The following is a 15,931-nucleotide window of genomic DNA, read 5'->3' as shown; positions in this document are numbered from 1 at the left end:
GGTGTGAACCCACAGCCATGACCGCTGTTTAGGACGGCCACGGCGAGTCCTACTTTGAGTGTCTTGGTTATGCACGGGGATGGCTGATACCTGCAGGACTAGAGCTTCACCTATAATAGCCAAGTTTGTTGAAGCGAATTAGGTCGGCTCCAACTCCGGTGCCACCAGGTCTTAGGGGTGAGGTATCAGCGATCCTGTGTACGTAGCAAGAGGAGAGCTAACTAAAGGACCTAACTGGAAGGAAATAGAATTTCAACTAAACGGCGGCATGCAGTAGATTACTAACATGTCTAAAAGCGCCAGTGACCTAATTGCAAGACCACATGCGACTGAGTTGCATAAACAAGATAAATACACCACACCAAAAAAGCACACAACAACAAACCACTAAAACACTTAGCACACCGTTAAAGGGTTAACACCCTGACGGCACCAAACAAAAGTACAGCACAATGCTGCGGCACTCTATGGCAGCTCCAGAGAGGAAAACAAAACATAGGCTACTGCCCTGGGGGGGGCAGAAAGAAATAACATAACTAACCCGGTCACCAACTGGGAAACTTATGGTACCAAAAATAAGGACTGCAGGGCAGGGTGAGAAAAATCCAAAAGACCTGTCACCAGAAGCCGACATTAGGAGGATGACAGCTGGTAGGTGAGAAATGGAAGCTAACACCGGTGGGATTGGGCTGGGCTGGCTTCCTTAAAATGGCCAGTGTTGCCCTAACCCCATGGAAGACCGTCCCAGCCAGATCACCTCCAGCTGTGGGCTAGTGCGCCGGCCTGCGTCTAGCTAGCTGCCCAGCAACGCCAGAGCGGGGAAGACTACTTCCACCACAGTCAGCCAGCGGCATCCCCCATTGCTGGGCAACCACAGATGCTGCCGCCGGAAACCGCGCCTGACCATGACATCCCCAGGCATCCCTGGTTGTCGGACAAACAGACCAGGGGACGTCAAGGCGGAAGGAGCGAGCAGCCAGGCGAAGCTGCTGCCCCAAGCCCTGCTGCACACACCTTTGGCTTGTAACAGGTTATTAAAAAATACTTGTCATATAAGTATATTTCATGCAGTTATATTCATGTACATTTTATATATATAATATTTATATAGACCGACGGTTTGTATGTTTTATATTAATGTTTATGAAGCTTATGTGTATTTTTTCAATAGATATTAAGTCACTTTCAAAGCGATGTTTTCTTTGGTTTTTGAGCAGTGGAGCCAGGGAGGAGGTGAATGGATGCCTGTGTGCGGATGGGGGAGCACGGAGGCTGGGGGGAGCCCAGCAGCTTTCCCGGGTACTGGGCTTACAGGGGCAAACGCAGGATTTTCAGAAGGGGGTTTCCAGAGGGGCGGAGCAAAGCACGGAGATGTACACTTAGGTGACCCAGTATATGTGCCGGGTCAGTTAAAGTATTATAGATAGACCAAATGTATATAAAAAATAATAAATAAATATATATATATATACACATACAGAGTACCACAACACTCGCCATCCCTGCGATGGGGTACAAGCAGCACTCGCCATTCCCAGGTTGGGGTGAAGTGGCCTGTGACCACATGCTCTAATAAATACAAATACAGGGACTCAACACTCTCCATAATGAACTATATACATATATATATATACATACATACATAACAGCAGTGTAGACTCCCGGGCATAGCAATGTATTGGGGCCCCTACCGGCTATGAGCGGAAGCTTTGATGTCCCGCGGGTGGTAGGGGGTATTATATCAACCGCTCAGCATGTAGGGCTCAGTAATTTCCACTAATTAACCCTTTACTGCACAGATGGTGGGAGAAGGGAGAAGGGGGCATTGGCCTGAATGAAGGGGTCCCAATACGTAACTTCCAGGGTGGTAGAGGATGTTTACTATGCAGAGGAGGGGTGTATAGTGGAGTTATTCATAATTTTCTGGTGGGAGGACAGCTTTTGACTGCAGATATCTCCAATTCCCGGAACTAGATTTCTTAGCTTTTAATGGAATTAAAAACTAGAGAATCCCACCTACCAAATGGTATTGGGCACAGTTCAGGAGGCAGAGCAATCCGCCAATGAGTAAATTAAACTACATACCAGGTGGAGCAGTAACCAGCTGCTTGAAGGCTGATATCTCTGATTCTGGGCACAGTAGAGACCAATTTTTAGTGTCCCTCAAAGGGGGAGAATCCCAGCTTTCTGAATATTCAGAAAAACTAAGTCAGTCAGAAACTGAAATATCTGACTGGGGAGAGCAATTAACAGGCTTGGATGGGGACCACTGCTTTGAAGTCATATATCTTCGGTTCCCCAGGGCCGATTTTTAAAATTCTTGTACCCATTGAAAGAGGGGACCCTCAGCTTTCAGACTAGGGCCCTCATATTCCTGGGGGGTTTCTGGGTACTCATAAACCCCCCCTGCGTGCGCTACTGGCTTACCCCCTGCATGTCGGTTGGTGTTGCAAAGGTCCCAGCTGGTGGATATCCCGGACCTGCCGCTGCTGATGTCTCCCAGCATTGTGGCGGGTGGCAGAGCTGATTAAAAGGGTTCAAACACCGGGTCACACCTGGGTTAGATTCTGGGTCCAAAAACCCTGGTCCAACCTGGTGTAAAAGTGGTAATACAGATATAAAAATACTGCAGTGTAGCTAACAATGCTGGTTTGTTGCTCCCAGTTATTTACAGTTTTGGTGCAGTTCCATAGGTAAGGAGAGGGAAAAGGAGCAGGAACAGTGCACACAGTTATAATTTCAATGAATTACTGGATATAAGGGTCAGATACACGGGGTCAGAACACGGGTTTTCGAACACGTACTGTATCTTACCCGTGTCAGACACGGGTTTAAACACCTATTCCACCACACACAGTGTTATACCCGTGTCAGAGCCATTTCCACTAAACCTGGGTAAACTTTGTAAAAACCTATGAATGTCAACAAGAAATAGCTTTTTCCCATCAGGTGCCCCTGAAGAACCAATAAACAGCCTCTGAGCATTACCCGGATATAAAAACCAGGGTAATGTGCATTTACACTGCAATCAGACACGTGTCATTCCCGTGTCCGACCCTGGTAGCTACCAGGGTAAAATTCCCTGGTCTCTCTACCCGTGTTTTTTTCAAGGACCCGTTCACACTACCAAAAAACCCAGGTCGGTGCCCGGGTAGAATTTGCTAGTGGAAAAGGGGTATTAGGAGTAAAAGGGGGCAGAGAGACACAGTACTTCTATGTGAGTGGTCGGTCAGAAATACACTGGCGGATTAGGTGCCAGAACCAATGGATACAGAGATCCAGAGCATAGGGAATAAACAAAAATGAAGGCTGGAAATGAGAATGTAACAGACCTACAATACAGTACTGTGCAGTGGATGTATTCTGATCTCTATTGTAAATCTTTCCTACACAGTTAAGGGTCCAGAAGGCACCAAATCAACGGTATCCATTCAAATCTGCACCAGGTAAGTCATACTATTTACTAGTTAAGCTAAATTCTACTATTACTATCCAGTGTATAATTGAGTAGATTTAATATAATCAATAAAATATAATAATCAGCTAAATCCTGCTCCTAGGAGATCTGGCGTCCTGGGGATTTGGGCCTTCGATAAGTACCGCTGGTGCACATTGGAGGCAGTTAATCTAGTTGGACCTAGCTTTTGCCCTGAAGCCCTTGGGTGACTTTCCTCTGTCCTGATAGAATGGGAGAGCGCTACAGCGCATACTCCAAGATGGTTCCTCTGGGGATGCTTCATTCTAAAACCAAGATGGCTGCCTGTTAGCACTGTGCATGCCTAGCACCATCATGTTACCGTGTAGAGTAATATAGTGGTAGACAGATGTCTTCCATTAGCTCTTAGAGACTTGCATTCTTTACCTGCATAACCTATGTCACAGCATCCTGCTCAACTACCCACGTTCTGTGTGCAGTCATTGGCTGGTTAGCTGGTACAATCCTGCTGCCCTACAAGCTCCACTTCATGCCTTTGACAGAGTAATCACAGTGAGCAGTGGTGGATTCAGGGAGGGGGCACCCGGGCACGTGTCCCCCTGTCATTCATTGTAGCTGAGGACTAGGTCTTTCCAATGAGCCCAGCCCCGTGTATCTAGCTCCCCGGGAACTGGAGATATCGCCTGGCAAAGCTGTAACGTTTTTCCCCATAGGATAATATGGGACCCGTCAATTCCGACCCCCATCCAGTTTTGACGGCTGCCAGATCCCCCCTGGCATTAAAGAAGCTGTGGTTCAATTCCAAATCGCTGGGCCTTCAATATGATACCAGGCTGGTCCATATCGGTCAATCGGTTCCAGATATATTGGGTGTAAACCGACTTGTTTTTACTTTTGAAATGTAATTTCATGGCTTTTCATGTTCTTTGAGGGCAGATTAGTCTGGAACCAAAATCATTCAAAGCCCACTCAAAAGTTCTTCAATATGATACTTGTCTCATTGGCAATGAGCATGTAATCCCACATGGCAACGAGCATGGAACCTCTGGCAATGAGCATGGAACCCTTGGCAATGAGCATGTAGATAAGCAACACTTATGTAGCATCATTTTTAATAGGCATTATGGTGTTTGGCATAATACATAATGGAGATAATGGCGTGTAACTTAACGTGTAATGGACATTATGATGTAATTGTTTAATGCGCGCCTTTGGTGGACAATGTCCCTGTTTATGAAGCTTATTGTGAATTTTGGCTTAATCTGTGTGGCATTATGTGAATTCTGGCTCAATCCGTGTGGTGTTATGTGAATTTTGGCTCAATCCATGTGGCATTATGTGAATTTTGGCTCATTCCATTTGGGATCATGTGTAAGGGTCTAGTATTTTGTTGCATAATGTGTAGAAATTGTATATGGTGTTGTACACTACACTTAAAGACATGCACCCTGTTGAGTGGACACACCCCCTTTTCCGGAGCGCGCCTTCGGTGCGCGCACAACTATATATTTCACTTTTGTTGCCATGGTGGGCCTGCGTACTTTGAATGACAGGGCCTATTTTAATCCGATTCCCACCCTCTCTCTGACGCTCTCTTAGCATGTACACTGGCACCACTAACACCGCCCCTCCCCCACCAAAACCCTCTTTTATCATGGTGGCCCGCCCATGTCATTTTATCCTGGATCCGCCCCTGACAGTGAGCATGGCTGAACCTACAGTACAACACTCAAAACAAACTAGGGGGTATATCTACTAAAGGTCGAATTCGATAAATTAAAATCAATCTTGATCGATTTTGGGCTTCCAGGCCTGAAACACGCGTTTACTATTTTAATTGGCCTGACAATGACTAAAGTAGATTCATCACTGGTGAACAAGCCTGCGTTATTGGCGAAACGCGCGTCCAGCTAGGTGGTATGGTGACCACGGAAGGGACCCCCTCTATGCACACCCACATCTGAGCTGCAAGTTGGAAGGATAAGTAGTACCATGGTTTTTGACAAATGTGTCCAAACAACTTTGTTTGTAGATTTTCCCAGCTGAGCTTCAACAGCAGATCCCAGTTATCTTTCTTCATTTGCCCCCATAATAGTAGCCCCTTATTCTGTACCCCACTTGTTTTCGTTCACTGCCCTTGAGGCACACGGACAACAGTTGGGACTCTAGGGGTGCAAACTTTGTTTCACAGCATTACAAGCTCAGTAATAGTATACAATTGTTTGGATGTGCATAGCTTAATTATTGATGATCATAGGACACTATTTATGATATTGGGGTCTCCTGCAAGTGGCTGACACCCCTTAAATGTAATATCCTCGCCATTTTTATTATTCACTTATTTTTTGGTGTAATATTTTTGATGTGAGAATTACTGAAAGACACACACTCAATAAATTCAGCTCATTTGACTAATGACCCAAGTGATCTGTGGAGGATCACAAGTGGTGCTCATTGACTATATAAGCTGATACATTTCATCACTTTTAAGGATATAATTCCTGCTCACAGCAGTGTCTAAACCTAATGCTTAGCTGAAGTTTGATTAATTACAGTATTGTATTTATTGCACATAAAAATCTTTATTGGTGTAACAATTCACATAGGGTGTGAGGAGAGCACAGGTACTATACCTGTGTCTGTAAGCAGGAAGCAGCCTGCATTATTCCTTCTACAAAATAATCAAATCGTATTTAAACACGCAAGACAATAATAATTTTTCTTCCTTTCCTTTTCCCCTTTTCTTCTTTTCTTTTTTTCATTCTTCCGGAAATATAATATTTTTTTTCTCTACTTAGGCATACATAATAATTTTTCTTTTCGCATTTACTTGTTCGCCAGGCGAGGTTGGTGTTGTAGAGTGCATTGCTTTTTATTATAAATGAATAAAGATTCAAATAATTTTTTATGTTAGTGCCCCTAAAAAAAGAGAGTCATCTTTTTTCTTGTTCCTAATATAAAGTAGATCAATATCAACCTTTAAATATAATGTGTACTTGGAACTTCCGGGGCGCGTCATGGAGGAGTAGGCAGCGTCTCCTCGTGCTCCGTCTCCCGGCAGCTCGTTTTAGATGTAACAGCACCAGAAACGGAAAAAAAATATCCCCTCCAACTTACCGCATCTTGGGCAGAGTGCAGGCGTGTACCCCCCCGCTGAGAGAGACCAACGCTGCGGACGGCAGCGCGACTTTAGATCGGACGAGCGAGGCCTGCACCGCTCGAAGGCGGACACACGTCGCACGGCTGGAACTGCGCAGCAGATATTGACGGCGCGGATACGGAGTGACGGGGAGCACAGAGGCGGTGGGCGACTCACACTGAAACAGCCGGCTGCTTGAGCGGGTAGAAGCCTGACCGGACGGACAGATCAGACGGATCGCTGGTCTAGTAAGGTAGGCACCTGTGGCCTAAAACGCTTCAGTCCCAGCTCACACGGCATGATCAAAGGGGCCTAGTGGAAAGTGACAAGGGAAAGGCAATATCCACAGCATAGTGGCCAGAATTATCCTGCAACTAGCCTGACGACCCCCCCACCTCCCCCCCCCCCCCGCAATATATACTCAGCAGTGATGCAGACGGCATTCTAAAAGGTCACTGATACAAAGCAGACATAACTGCTTCTAACTTATAAAGATCATTGGGACAAAGACAGTTTGACCTATACCCAATTTGTACCGCATCGGGAACACCATTTGTTCTCTTGCAGAAACCTACCTGACGGCAACCCTGTCAGCAACACACAGGCCCCGATCCCGCTCACCCAGGAGGAATACTGGGGACATGGATACCACACCTGAGCCCCAACCGCCCGGCAAACAGGCATCCCCAATGCAGCCACAACCACAGCGCCAAGAAAAAAGGCGAGTGGAGTAAAACACACCAGACAAAGCTCAGGGGAGCCCTGTAGCAAAAAAAACAATTATAGAATCTGTGACATTTGACACGGGCACTCATATAATGCTAAACTCGGCCAGTGCTGTACAAGGTGACCTAATATCAATAATACAGGCATCTATGGCCCCCCTACTACAAAAGGTGGTGACTGACATAGCGGCTCAGATTGACAGACTCAGCGACAGAATGACAGAAGCCGAAAGTCAAATCAGCATAAATATGGATGATATCCAATCATTACAACAAACAGTGAAAGGCTTGAAACTAAGCAACAAGCAGCTCAATGACCGTTTAGAAAATGTCGAAAATAGGGCACGACGAAATAATATAAGGATTGCAGGGATACCAGAATCTATAAAAGGCCCCCAACTAGAAGGATTTGTCCGTACCACCCTTCTCAACCTATTGAAGATTGAAACGGCTTGCGCTGATATTGTAATTGAAAGAATACACAGAGTGGGAGCCCCAACAACCCAGGACCAATCAAGACCGAGAGTGGTGATAATGAAGGTGCTTAATTTTCTGCATAGACAACTAATCTGGAATGCATCAAGGAAAGTGCAACCGTTGAAGTGGGAGGGGCATTTAATAAGAATTTTTCAGGACTTCTCCAGTGAGGTGTCCAAAGCCAGACGGGCATTCTCACACATTTGTACAGAGTTGATAAAAGCCGATTGTAAATTTTCCATGTTGTTTCCTGCACGCCTTAGAGTTTTTACGGACTCTGAGACCCACGATTTCACAGAAGCCAAAGAAACAGAAGTTTTCCTCATCAAGAAGCGTATAATTACTCGCCAAGACACCCCAAAAGGGAACTCTTCCAAGAAACCTGGCTGAGTATATTTATTATAAGTTCTGGGCACGGAATGCACTAGAATTGCTCATGTTCCTGATATAATTGAGGGAATCTGGGCGTTTAGGTGGAGAGGTGGTGGAGGTATTTTTCCTCCTCCCCTACCCCACCTTACAACTTTGGAGTGGTAATAGAATACCTAGGTTAACATTGTTTTGGTTGCTGAGTTAAATTTAATCATTTTACTGTTATACTAAGAGCTGCCGAGGACGGAGGCAATGACGCTATATGTCTAATAGAATACATCTTATATTATTGTTGCTTATAAATTATTGCTATGTGCAATTACACCTGCACTTAGCAAGGCATTGCCGGAAGTTCCTTGAGGCAAAGGTTACTAAAGCTGCATGTGTAAATAAGTTTTCTACCCCCCCTGTCTATGTTCATGTGCTATCCCTCATGTCTTTCCCCAGGATTACAACGGCAGTTTGAATGGAGATATCTAAAAATGTTATATAATGTCTATTAATATTAGCAGTTTGAATATTAGAGGCATACACACCCCTAGTAAACGGCGCAAATTATTGATGTATCTGAAGAAGCAAAAAGTTGACTTGATTTGTTTACAAGAGACACATTTAATGCCAGAGGAGGTCAAGAAATTAGGAATGCTTGGTTGGGAAGTTTTGGGTTCAGCATCACTCAATACAAAATCATGTGGTGTAATTACTTTAGCTAGAAAATCTCTGGGATTCAAGGCTATGTCTGTTGTCTCTGATCCTAACGGTCGCTATGTTTTCACAAAGGTAACAATTGAGAACTACACTTTAAACATCGGAAACATTTATGCCCCAACTCAATATAAAAAGTCATTCTTCACTGAAATACTTGCCAAACTCCACTCATATGACCCGACTACCCTCATATTGTGTGGTGATCTCAATCTCATTTCCTCAAACTACCTGGACAGATCCCCTCCCCAAAAAATTCAGAAACCCCTTCCTAAAATAGGTATCCCCTATATATTAAAATCTCTGAATCTTATAGACTCATGGAGAGCTCTAAACCCAATAGAAAGAGAATTTACCTGTGTCTCCCTGACACATAAAACATGCTCAAGAATAGATTATATATTAGTAGCAGAACCCTTATTTCCAAAAGTCAAAATCGCAAAAATAACCTCCCCAGTCCTTTCTGACCATGGCATGGTGTCCATCGAGCTTGAACTCACAAAAGTCAGCTATGTCAAACCCAGTTGGAAATTCCCATCGCACCTCATACAGTCCAAAGGGCTACGTGACGCATTACTCAAAGCATGGCAAACATATGCAGCTGCTAATGCTCAAACAAAAATGTCTAACCCTACTTTATTTTGGCAGGCTGCAAAAGCTGTCATAAGAGGAGAGATTATAGCATATATATCAGCAGAAAAAAAAACACATAATGTAAAATATACAGAAATACAAACCAACCTTTCGGAAAAGTACCAAATTTTTAAACAGGGACCCACTGAGGAAACAAAGCGGGAATACCAGGTTGCAAAGATCCATTTTGAGGAATACCTAAAGACACAAAGTGATAAATATCTTTTTAACATTAACTCCAAATTCTATAGGTTTGGAAATAAAATAGGCTCTATGCTAACAAATTTATTACAAGGCTCGAGGAAAAAAATCACGGTCCATCCTTTGGTTACAGAGGATGGCTCTCTTACAAAATCAGACACACAAACTGCTGAAGTTCTAAGAGCCTTTTACGAGAAATTATATACACCCCCACAAGAGGTCGTGGAGGATCCGATGACTGCAGAGATGCATTCTATTGATACCGAGGACCAGCCACGTCCAAATTCCTATTGGAGCACCCTCTCCCTCTTGCAGGTACCGGAGGATCTTAAAAACATTTTGATTTCCCCCATTACACTGGAAGAGGTGACGACTTCCATTAGAAAATTAAAATTGGCAAAGGCACCAGGCCCGGATGGGTATGCAAATGAGTTTTTCAAATTTATGGAACAACACATAGCCGAACCATTGACGGCATGTTTTAATCACATAATGGAGCGCGAAACCCTTCCGTCATATTTTTCGGATGCCATCATAAAAGTATTACCAAAGGAAGGCCGAAATTTGAACCTGGCTGGTTCATACCGCCCAATCTCTCTGCTGAATATTGATTATAAATTATTTGCAAAAATATTAGCAGAGAGATTAAAGCGAGTTTTACCGTGGATAATACACAAAGATCAGACCGGCTTTATAGCTGGCAGACACTCGGTCTCAAATGTCCGTAGAGTCTTGGCGGCTATCCAGCAATCGAATGCCTCCTCGACATCCCTGAGCGAACAGCAGATGGTTTTAACGCTAGATGCCGAGAAGGCATTCGACCTCGTGCTATGGCCACATATGTTTAAAACACTGCATCAATTTGGTTTCCCCCCTAAATTTATACAGCTAAATCAAATGATATACACAGCTCCGAAATCAACTATATCTTGTAACGGAATAACATCACCCGAATTTAAACTGGGGAGAGGCACCCGCCAGGGATGTCCTCTGTCGCCTTTGCTTTTTGCAATTGCGATAGAACCCCTGGCGGTGGCAGTCAGATCTTCCCCACTAGTTCATGGTATCAGGATTAACTCGGAAGAACTTAAGATTGCCCTATTCGCAGACGACACTTTAATATTTGTATCCAATCCGTCGGTTTCTATTCCGGCGTTGCTGCACCTAATCGGCTCCTTTGGACAGATCTCGGGGTATAAGGTAAACCTCTCTAAATCGGAAATATTACTGTTGGGTAAATCCAACCAACATAATCTGCAACACATGGACACCCCGTTTTCTTTCACCAGCTCCCATTTCAAATATTTGGGAATTCAAATAAGCGCCAATCTATCTAATCTTTACCCATTAAATTTTTCACAAGTTATTAACAAGCTGACGACAAAATTAGTGGCCTGGAAGGACTTACCTATTTCCTTACTAGGCAGGATAGCTATAATCAACTCAATAATCTTTCCCAAGCTTTTTTATTTTATGCAAATGCTTCCCATCAAATTACAAAAATCAGACATAGTTCGGTTAGACACACTATTTTCAAAATTCATATGGCAGGGAAAACGCCCTAGAATCGCTAAATTAAAATTACAAACACCCAGAAGTGAAGGTGGCTTAGGTCTCCCAGATTTAGAAAGCTATTCTTCTGCCATTTTTTTCAGATACATTAGCGACTGGATCCTGAATAAGTCCACGTACACTGATTTTGATCTCGAGCGAGCTGTTTTTTACCCATATGCCCCAGGTGCACTGATACAAGCAAAATATAAAGACATACCTGCAAAACTGAAGTTACATGTTTTATTCCATGATACATATCAAAATTGGATAGGTATGAATAAGACATGTAATAGATACCCACTTATATCCCAATTTATATCTATCTGGGGTAACCCTTCATTTCCCCCCTTGATGATTAACGCTTCATTTAATACATGGCGAAAGAAAGGTTTGGAAACATCAAACAAGATTTTCGACCCAGGAGGCTCCATATTTACTTTTTCAGACCTGATGCAAAAGTACTCCTTACCCAAGTCACATCAATTTATGTATTTCCAAGTGAGACACTTCTTGACCTCAATTAAGGCTCCTCCTCCAAATACAACTCAAGTCATCTTTCCCTCACAGATTATCTCAATTGATTTGCTTCTGAACTTTGTGCAATCAAAAAATTACAAGGTGAAATATTTGTATATGCTCTTGGTAAAGAAACGTTGCACAGAACATGTCCAATGGAGAATACTGAGAGACAAATGGGCCACTGATATACCCTATATTACTCAGATAGATGATCTGACTGGGCTGTGTGAAACTTCCTTTAAAGCTTTACAGTCGACATATTTGCAGGAGGTTTATATACGCACTTTACATAGAGCATATATAACTCCTCACAGGCGGAAGTATATGATAGCAGAGGAAACAGGTGAATGCCCTAAATGCAGGGTGGTTAAAGCAGATTTTGCACACTGCATGTGGCAATGTTATAAGATAAATCGTTTCTGGCATAAAGTCATCAACTTTCTTTTCGATGTGTTTCATGTACGTTTTCATGTTGAACCACTGGCCATTATGGGCCTATCTTTTGACAAATGGCAATTGGATGGAATCACAAGCAAGGATTTACCACTGCTGATACTAACTCTAACAATAGCTAGGAAATGTATACTCATTCACTGGACGGTTAAAACAGCACCACAACTAGCGGATGTTAAACAAAAACTGCTGCACATACTTTACTTTGATAGGAGATACGCAAAGTTGGACCTGACGCATGGTTCAGCCAGATTTTTTAGAAAGTGGTCACTTTTCATTGACTCTCTAGACCCTGTAGTAAAATCACATGTCATGTCAGTCTTTGAAAATGCTTGACATTCTCTCTTTTTTTTTCTCACCTTCTCTGGGATTGTGAACCCCATAGTGTAAAGGAGTTAAATTAAAGGTGGATTGTCTCAACACACCACTCTTGCGACACCATTCTTGATGTATTATCCCTCGAAATGTATTTTTAGTGTAAGTTGTAGCATCAAATATAGACAAAACTATAATCAAAATTATCTTAAATTGAACTGCAAAGGAAGGTCTGTATACTGCCCAATCACTCCCCCCCCCCCTCCAACTCCTCTTCCCTTTTAAAGACTTCTTTATACCCTTTACAATCCCCACCTCCTTACCTCACACAGTCTGTCTTAACCCAAATCACAACCCCTCCCCCCCTTCTCTTGTCTTTGTCTTATGTTTGTCTGGTTAGGTCTACATGTTATTCAAGTTTTGTTGTGTGATAAATGTCTCTATAGGTATAGAAATTGACAGGAGTTCAATTGGACTGTTGTAAACAACCGAAATAATTAGAAAAGTGAAATGTTTATATAAAATGTTTATATATACTGTTGATGAATATCGTTGACATAAAATGTAATGGAAATATTTACCGAGATACATTGTATGATGTAATAACATATAATATGATGATCTAACATTGTTGTCTTTAAGTTGAAAAATTTTCAATAAAGAAAGTTAAAAAAAAAAAATATAATGTGTACTTGTTAAGTCACTGGACTGCTCTTTGGGTCAGAAACATTCTGCTGGTATGTACATGACTTCGTCATACCACACATTTCCAGTACTGGTACTTAACTCTCCTTTACTCTGACAGACACATTCTCGGTGGACACATTACATTACCAATCGGCATCCACATGGATGGTAAATTGTAAAAAATGTTGACCTTCTCATGAGTCGACCATTGTAAACTTGTGTATGTAGACTTTTGTCAACGTTGACCTTTTGGTGTCAAACTATTGACCGTCAAAGTAGATATTGTCAACCTATTATCCGGATCCCTGCAGAAGATGCCTGTCCCACTAAAGGTGGACATTAGAAACCCTTCAGCAAGGCCTCAGACATCAAATTAAATGATGTGTTGGCTAGTAGCCATTGCATCACACCCATTTCATGGTAATCCATTGATAGATGGCTACTATCTGTGCATGGTCATAAGCAGTCTGAGCTTCACAAGTATGCTCATAACCTAAGCCATGGACACCACTTTCATATTTCCTTTGTTTTACATACCTGTAACTTTTTTGTAGATTCCTTAAAAATCAGGATGCCACCATGTCCATTTTGGATGTTTCGATGATGACCGGATTCGCTGCAGATAAAAATGACCTAAATCAGGTAAGTTCCAAGGCCAAGAAAGTATGATAGCAAATATGGATATAAGGGTCTCATCAAATGAACTTAACGATACCCAGCATGACCTGCTCCACCATAAGGCAGCTTGAGGCAGCTGTCTAGGGGTTTCAGAATCTAGGGGGGCTCTCCTGAGTCTGACTATCATAACATTCGGGGTGACATCTTTGTTGAACTTACTGGACACGGCAGGTGTTGAACAGCTAAGGTGCAACCTCCACACATTAGGATCTGGAAAGTCAGTATTGATGTGTGGGTGATGGTAGCACTAAGCTGAAGTTTTGCCTCTGGTGCAGTAAGACCTTGCAACGGCCTTGACAACCAGCTCCACGATCCTAACAAACTAGTCTAATTTGCTCCATATAGTTGTATAGCCATAAGAAGAGACATACAGATACTGTATTGGGTTCATGTAAAGACAATGGTCATTCTGGATTAAAACTTTGACCCGCTAAGACAAGATTCGGTACTTGTTTCCTAGCACGGCCACAACGATTTAGATCGTTGTGGTCGTAAGATAAAAAATCGGATCGATCGCATCGCATGCGATTTGGTCGCATGCGATGCGACCGATCCGACCGACCGATTTTTCACCCGATTTTTTTTTTTTTTTCACTTGATTATTTTCAATTGCCCCCCCAAATGTTACTAAGTGGGCTAGACCCCACGATAGACGTCAACCCGAAGCGTGGCGAGCGCAGCGAGCCCGCGAGGGGCGGCGGTGCGCGTCCTCCGACCTTTTCATTCCCCTACTATCCACTAGGGCGTGGAGTGAGAATAGAATAGTGTGGCGAGCGCAGCGAGCCACCGAGCCCGAAGCGTGGCGAGCGCAGCGAGCCCCGCGAGGGGACGCGTATAACTTCACAGGTATACGCGTCCCCTCGCGGGGCTCGCTGCGCTCGCCACGCTTCGGGCTCGGTGGCTCGCTGCGCTCGCCACACTATTCTATTCTCACTCCACGCCCTAGTGGATAGTAGGGGAATGAAAAGGTCGGAGGACGCGCACCGCCGCCCCTCGCGGGCTCGCTGCGCTCGCCACGCTTCGGGTTGACGTCTATCGTGGGGTCATGGCGGGCACATAAAAAATGTGAAATGGGTCATATTGGCCCATTTCACCTTTTTTATCATTTTTCCCTATGTGAGATGGACTTAATCAAGTCCATCTCATCTTGTGCCATTATAATGGCACAAGACCGACAAGATCCTCCCGATTTCAATGTTAAAAGATTTTTTAACATTGAAGTCTATGGAAAAATCGGGTCAATCGGTCGGTCGCATCGCGGCCGATTTTAATTGGTCGCGACCGACCGATTGACCCGATTTCTGTCAATCAAAGGGAAAAAATTGTTAAAAATCGGCCACATCGTGAGGATCGTGTCCCTTAATTAAGAGCCACGATCACTCACGATTGTGGCCGTTCTAGGAAACAAGTACCCAAGATTCTTACATCCCTACACTGTTGATTTGTTTCCATTTACATGTTTTAGTTGGCAACATTTAGGCTTATCATCTTCCACTGCAAACTTAGTAGCCTGTAACTTTATTATTATTATTATTATCCTTTATATGGCGCCACAAGGGTTCCACAGCGCCCAGTTACAGAGTACACATAATCAAACAGGAAAACCGTGACTTGCAGTTGAAGACAATACAGGACAAATACAGGGTAAATGATTATAGGAACAGCAGCCAATTAGTGCAACATAAGTATCCAGGTGGCAGCAGACAGCGGGCTTTGGTGCAGTCGAAGACTACTGAAGTAAGAAAGGATAAGCACATGAGGTAGGAGGTCCCTGCTGGTGAGAGCTTACATTCTAAAGAAGGGCAGACAGACAGGGGTGACACCGGAGGGGTAGACAGGGCGAGGTAACTGTCCAACATTCATGATTTTTATGGCATCTTATAAATAAATTATACTGATGGTAGCCAGATTAATAAAAAAACATTAAACCACTATATTGTACTGTATTACATCACAAAAATATAAATGATCTAATCGCCATATTTTGCAAGAATGATATTTGTGCTCTTAAGGAAATCACAGTTTAGATCCTCTGGG

The 15,931-nt window shown here is 43.4% G+C and overlaps 1 protein-coding gene across 1 annotated transcript in view; it reads left to right on the top strand.

Moving 5' to 3' along the window:
• LOC146075794 (venom factor-like) overlaps positions 1–15,931 on the top strand; it is a 186,926-nt gene that overhangs the window by 155,129 nt on the left and 15,866 nt on the right. The window contains exons 33-34 of the mRNA XM_083185393.1: positions 3,395–3,446; positions 13,771–13,858. Of these exons, the coding sequence (XP_083041519.1) occupies positions 3,395–3,446; positions 13,771–13,858 (140 nt within the window). The remainder of the gene's footprint in view (positions 1–3,394; positions 3,447–13,770; positions 13,859–15,931) is intronic.

The sequence above is a fragment of the Crinia signifera genome, chromosome 4 (assembly GCF_055691185.1).
Source record: "Crinia signifera chromosome 4, ASM5569118v1, whole genome shotgun sequence".
Taxonomy (NCBI): domain Eukaryota; kingdom Metazoa; phylum Chordata; class Amphibia; order Anura; family Myobatrachidae; genus Crinia; species Crinia signifera.
Note: the sequence above shows the minus strand (reverse complement) of the source record. Positions and strands in the feature narration are given on the sequence as shown.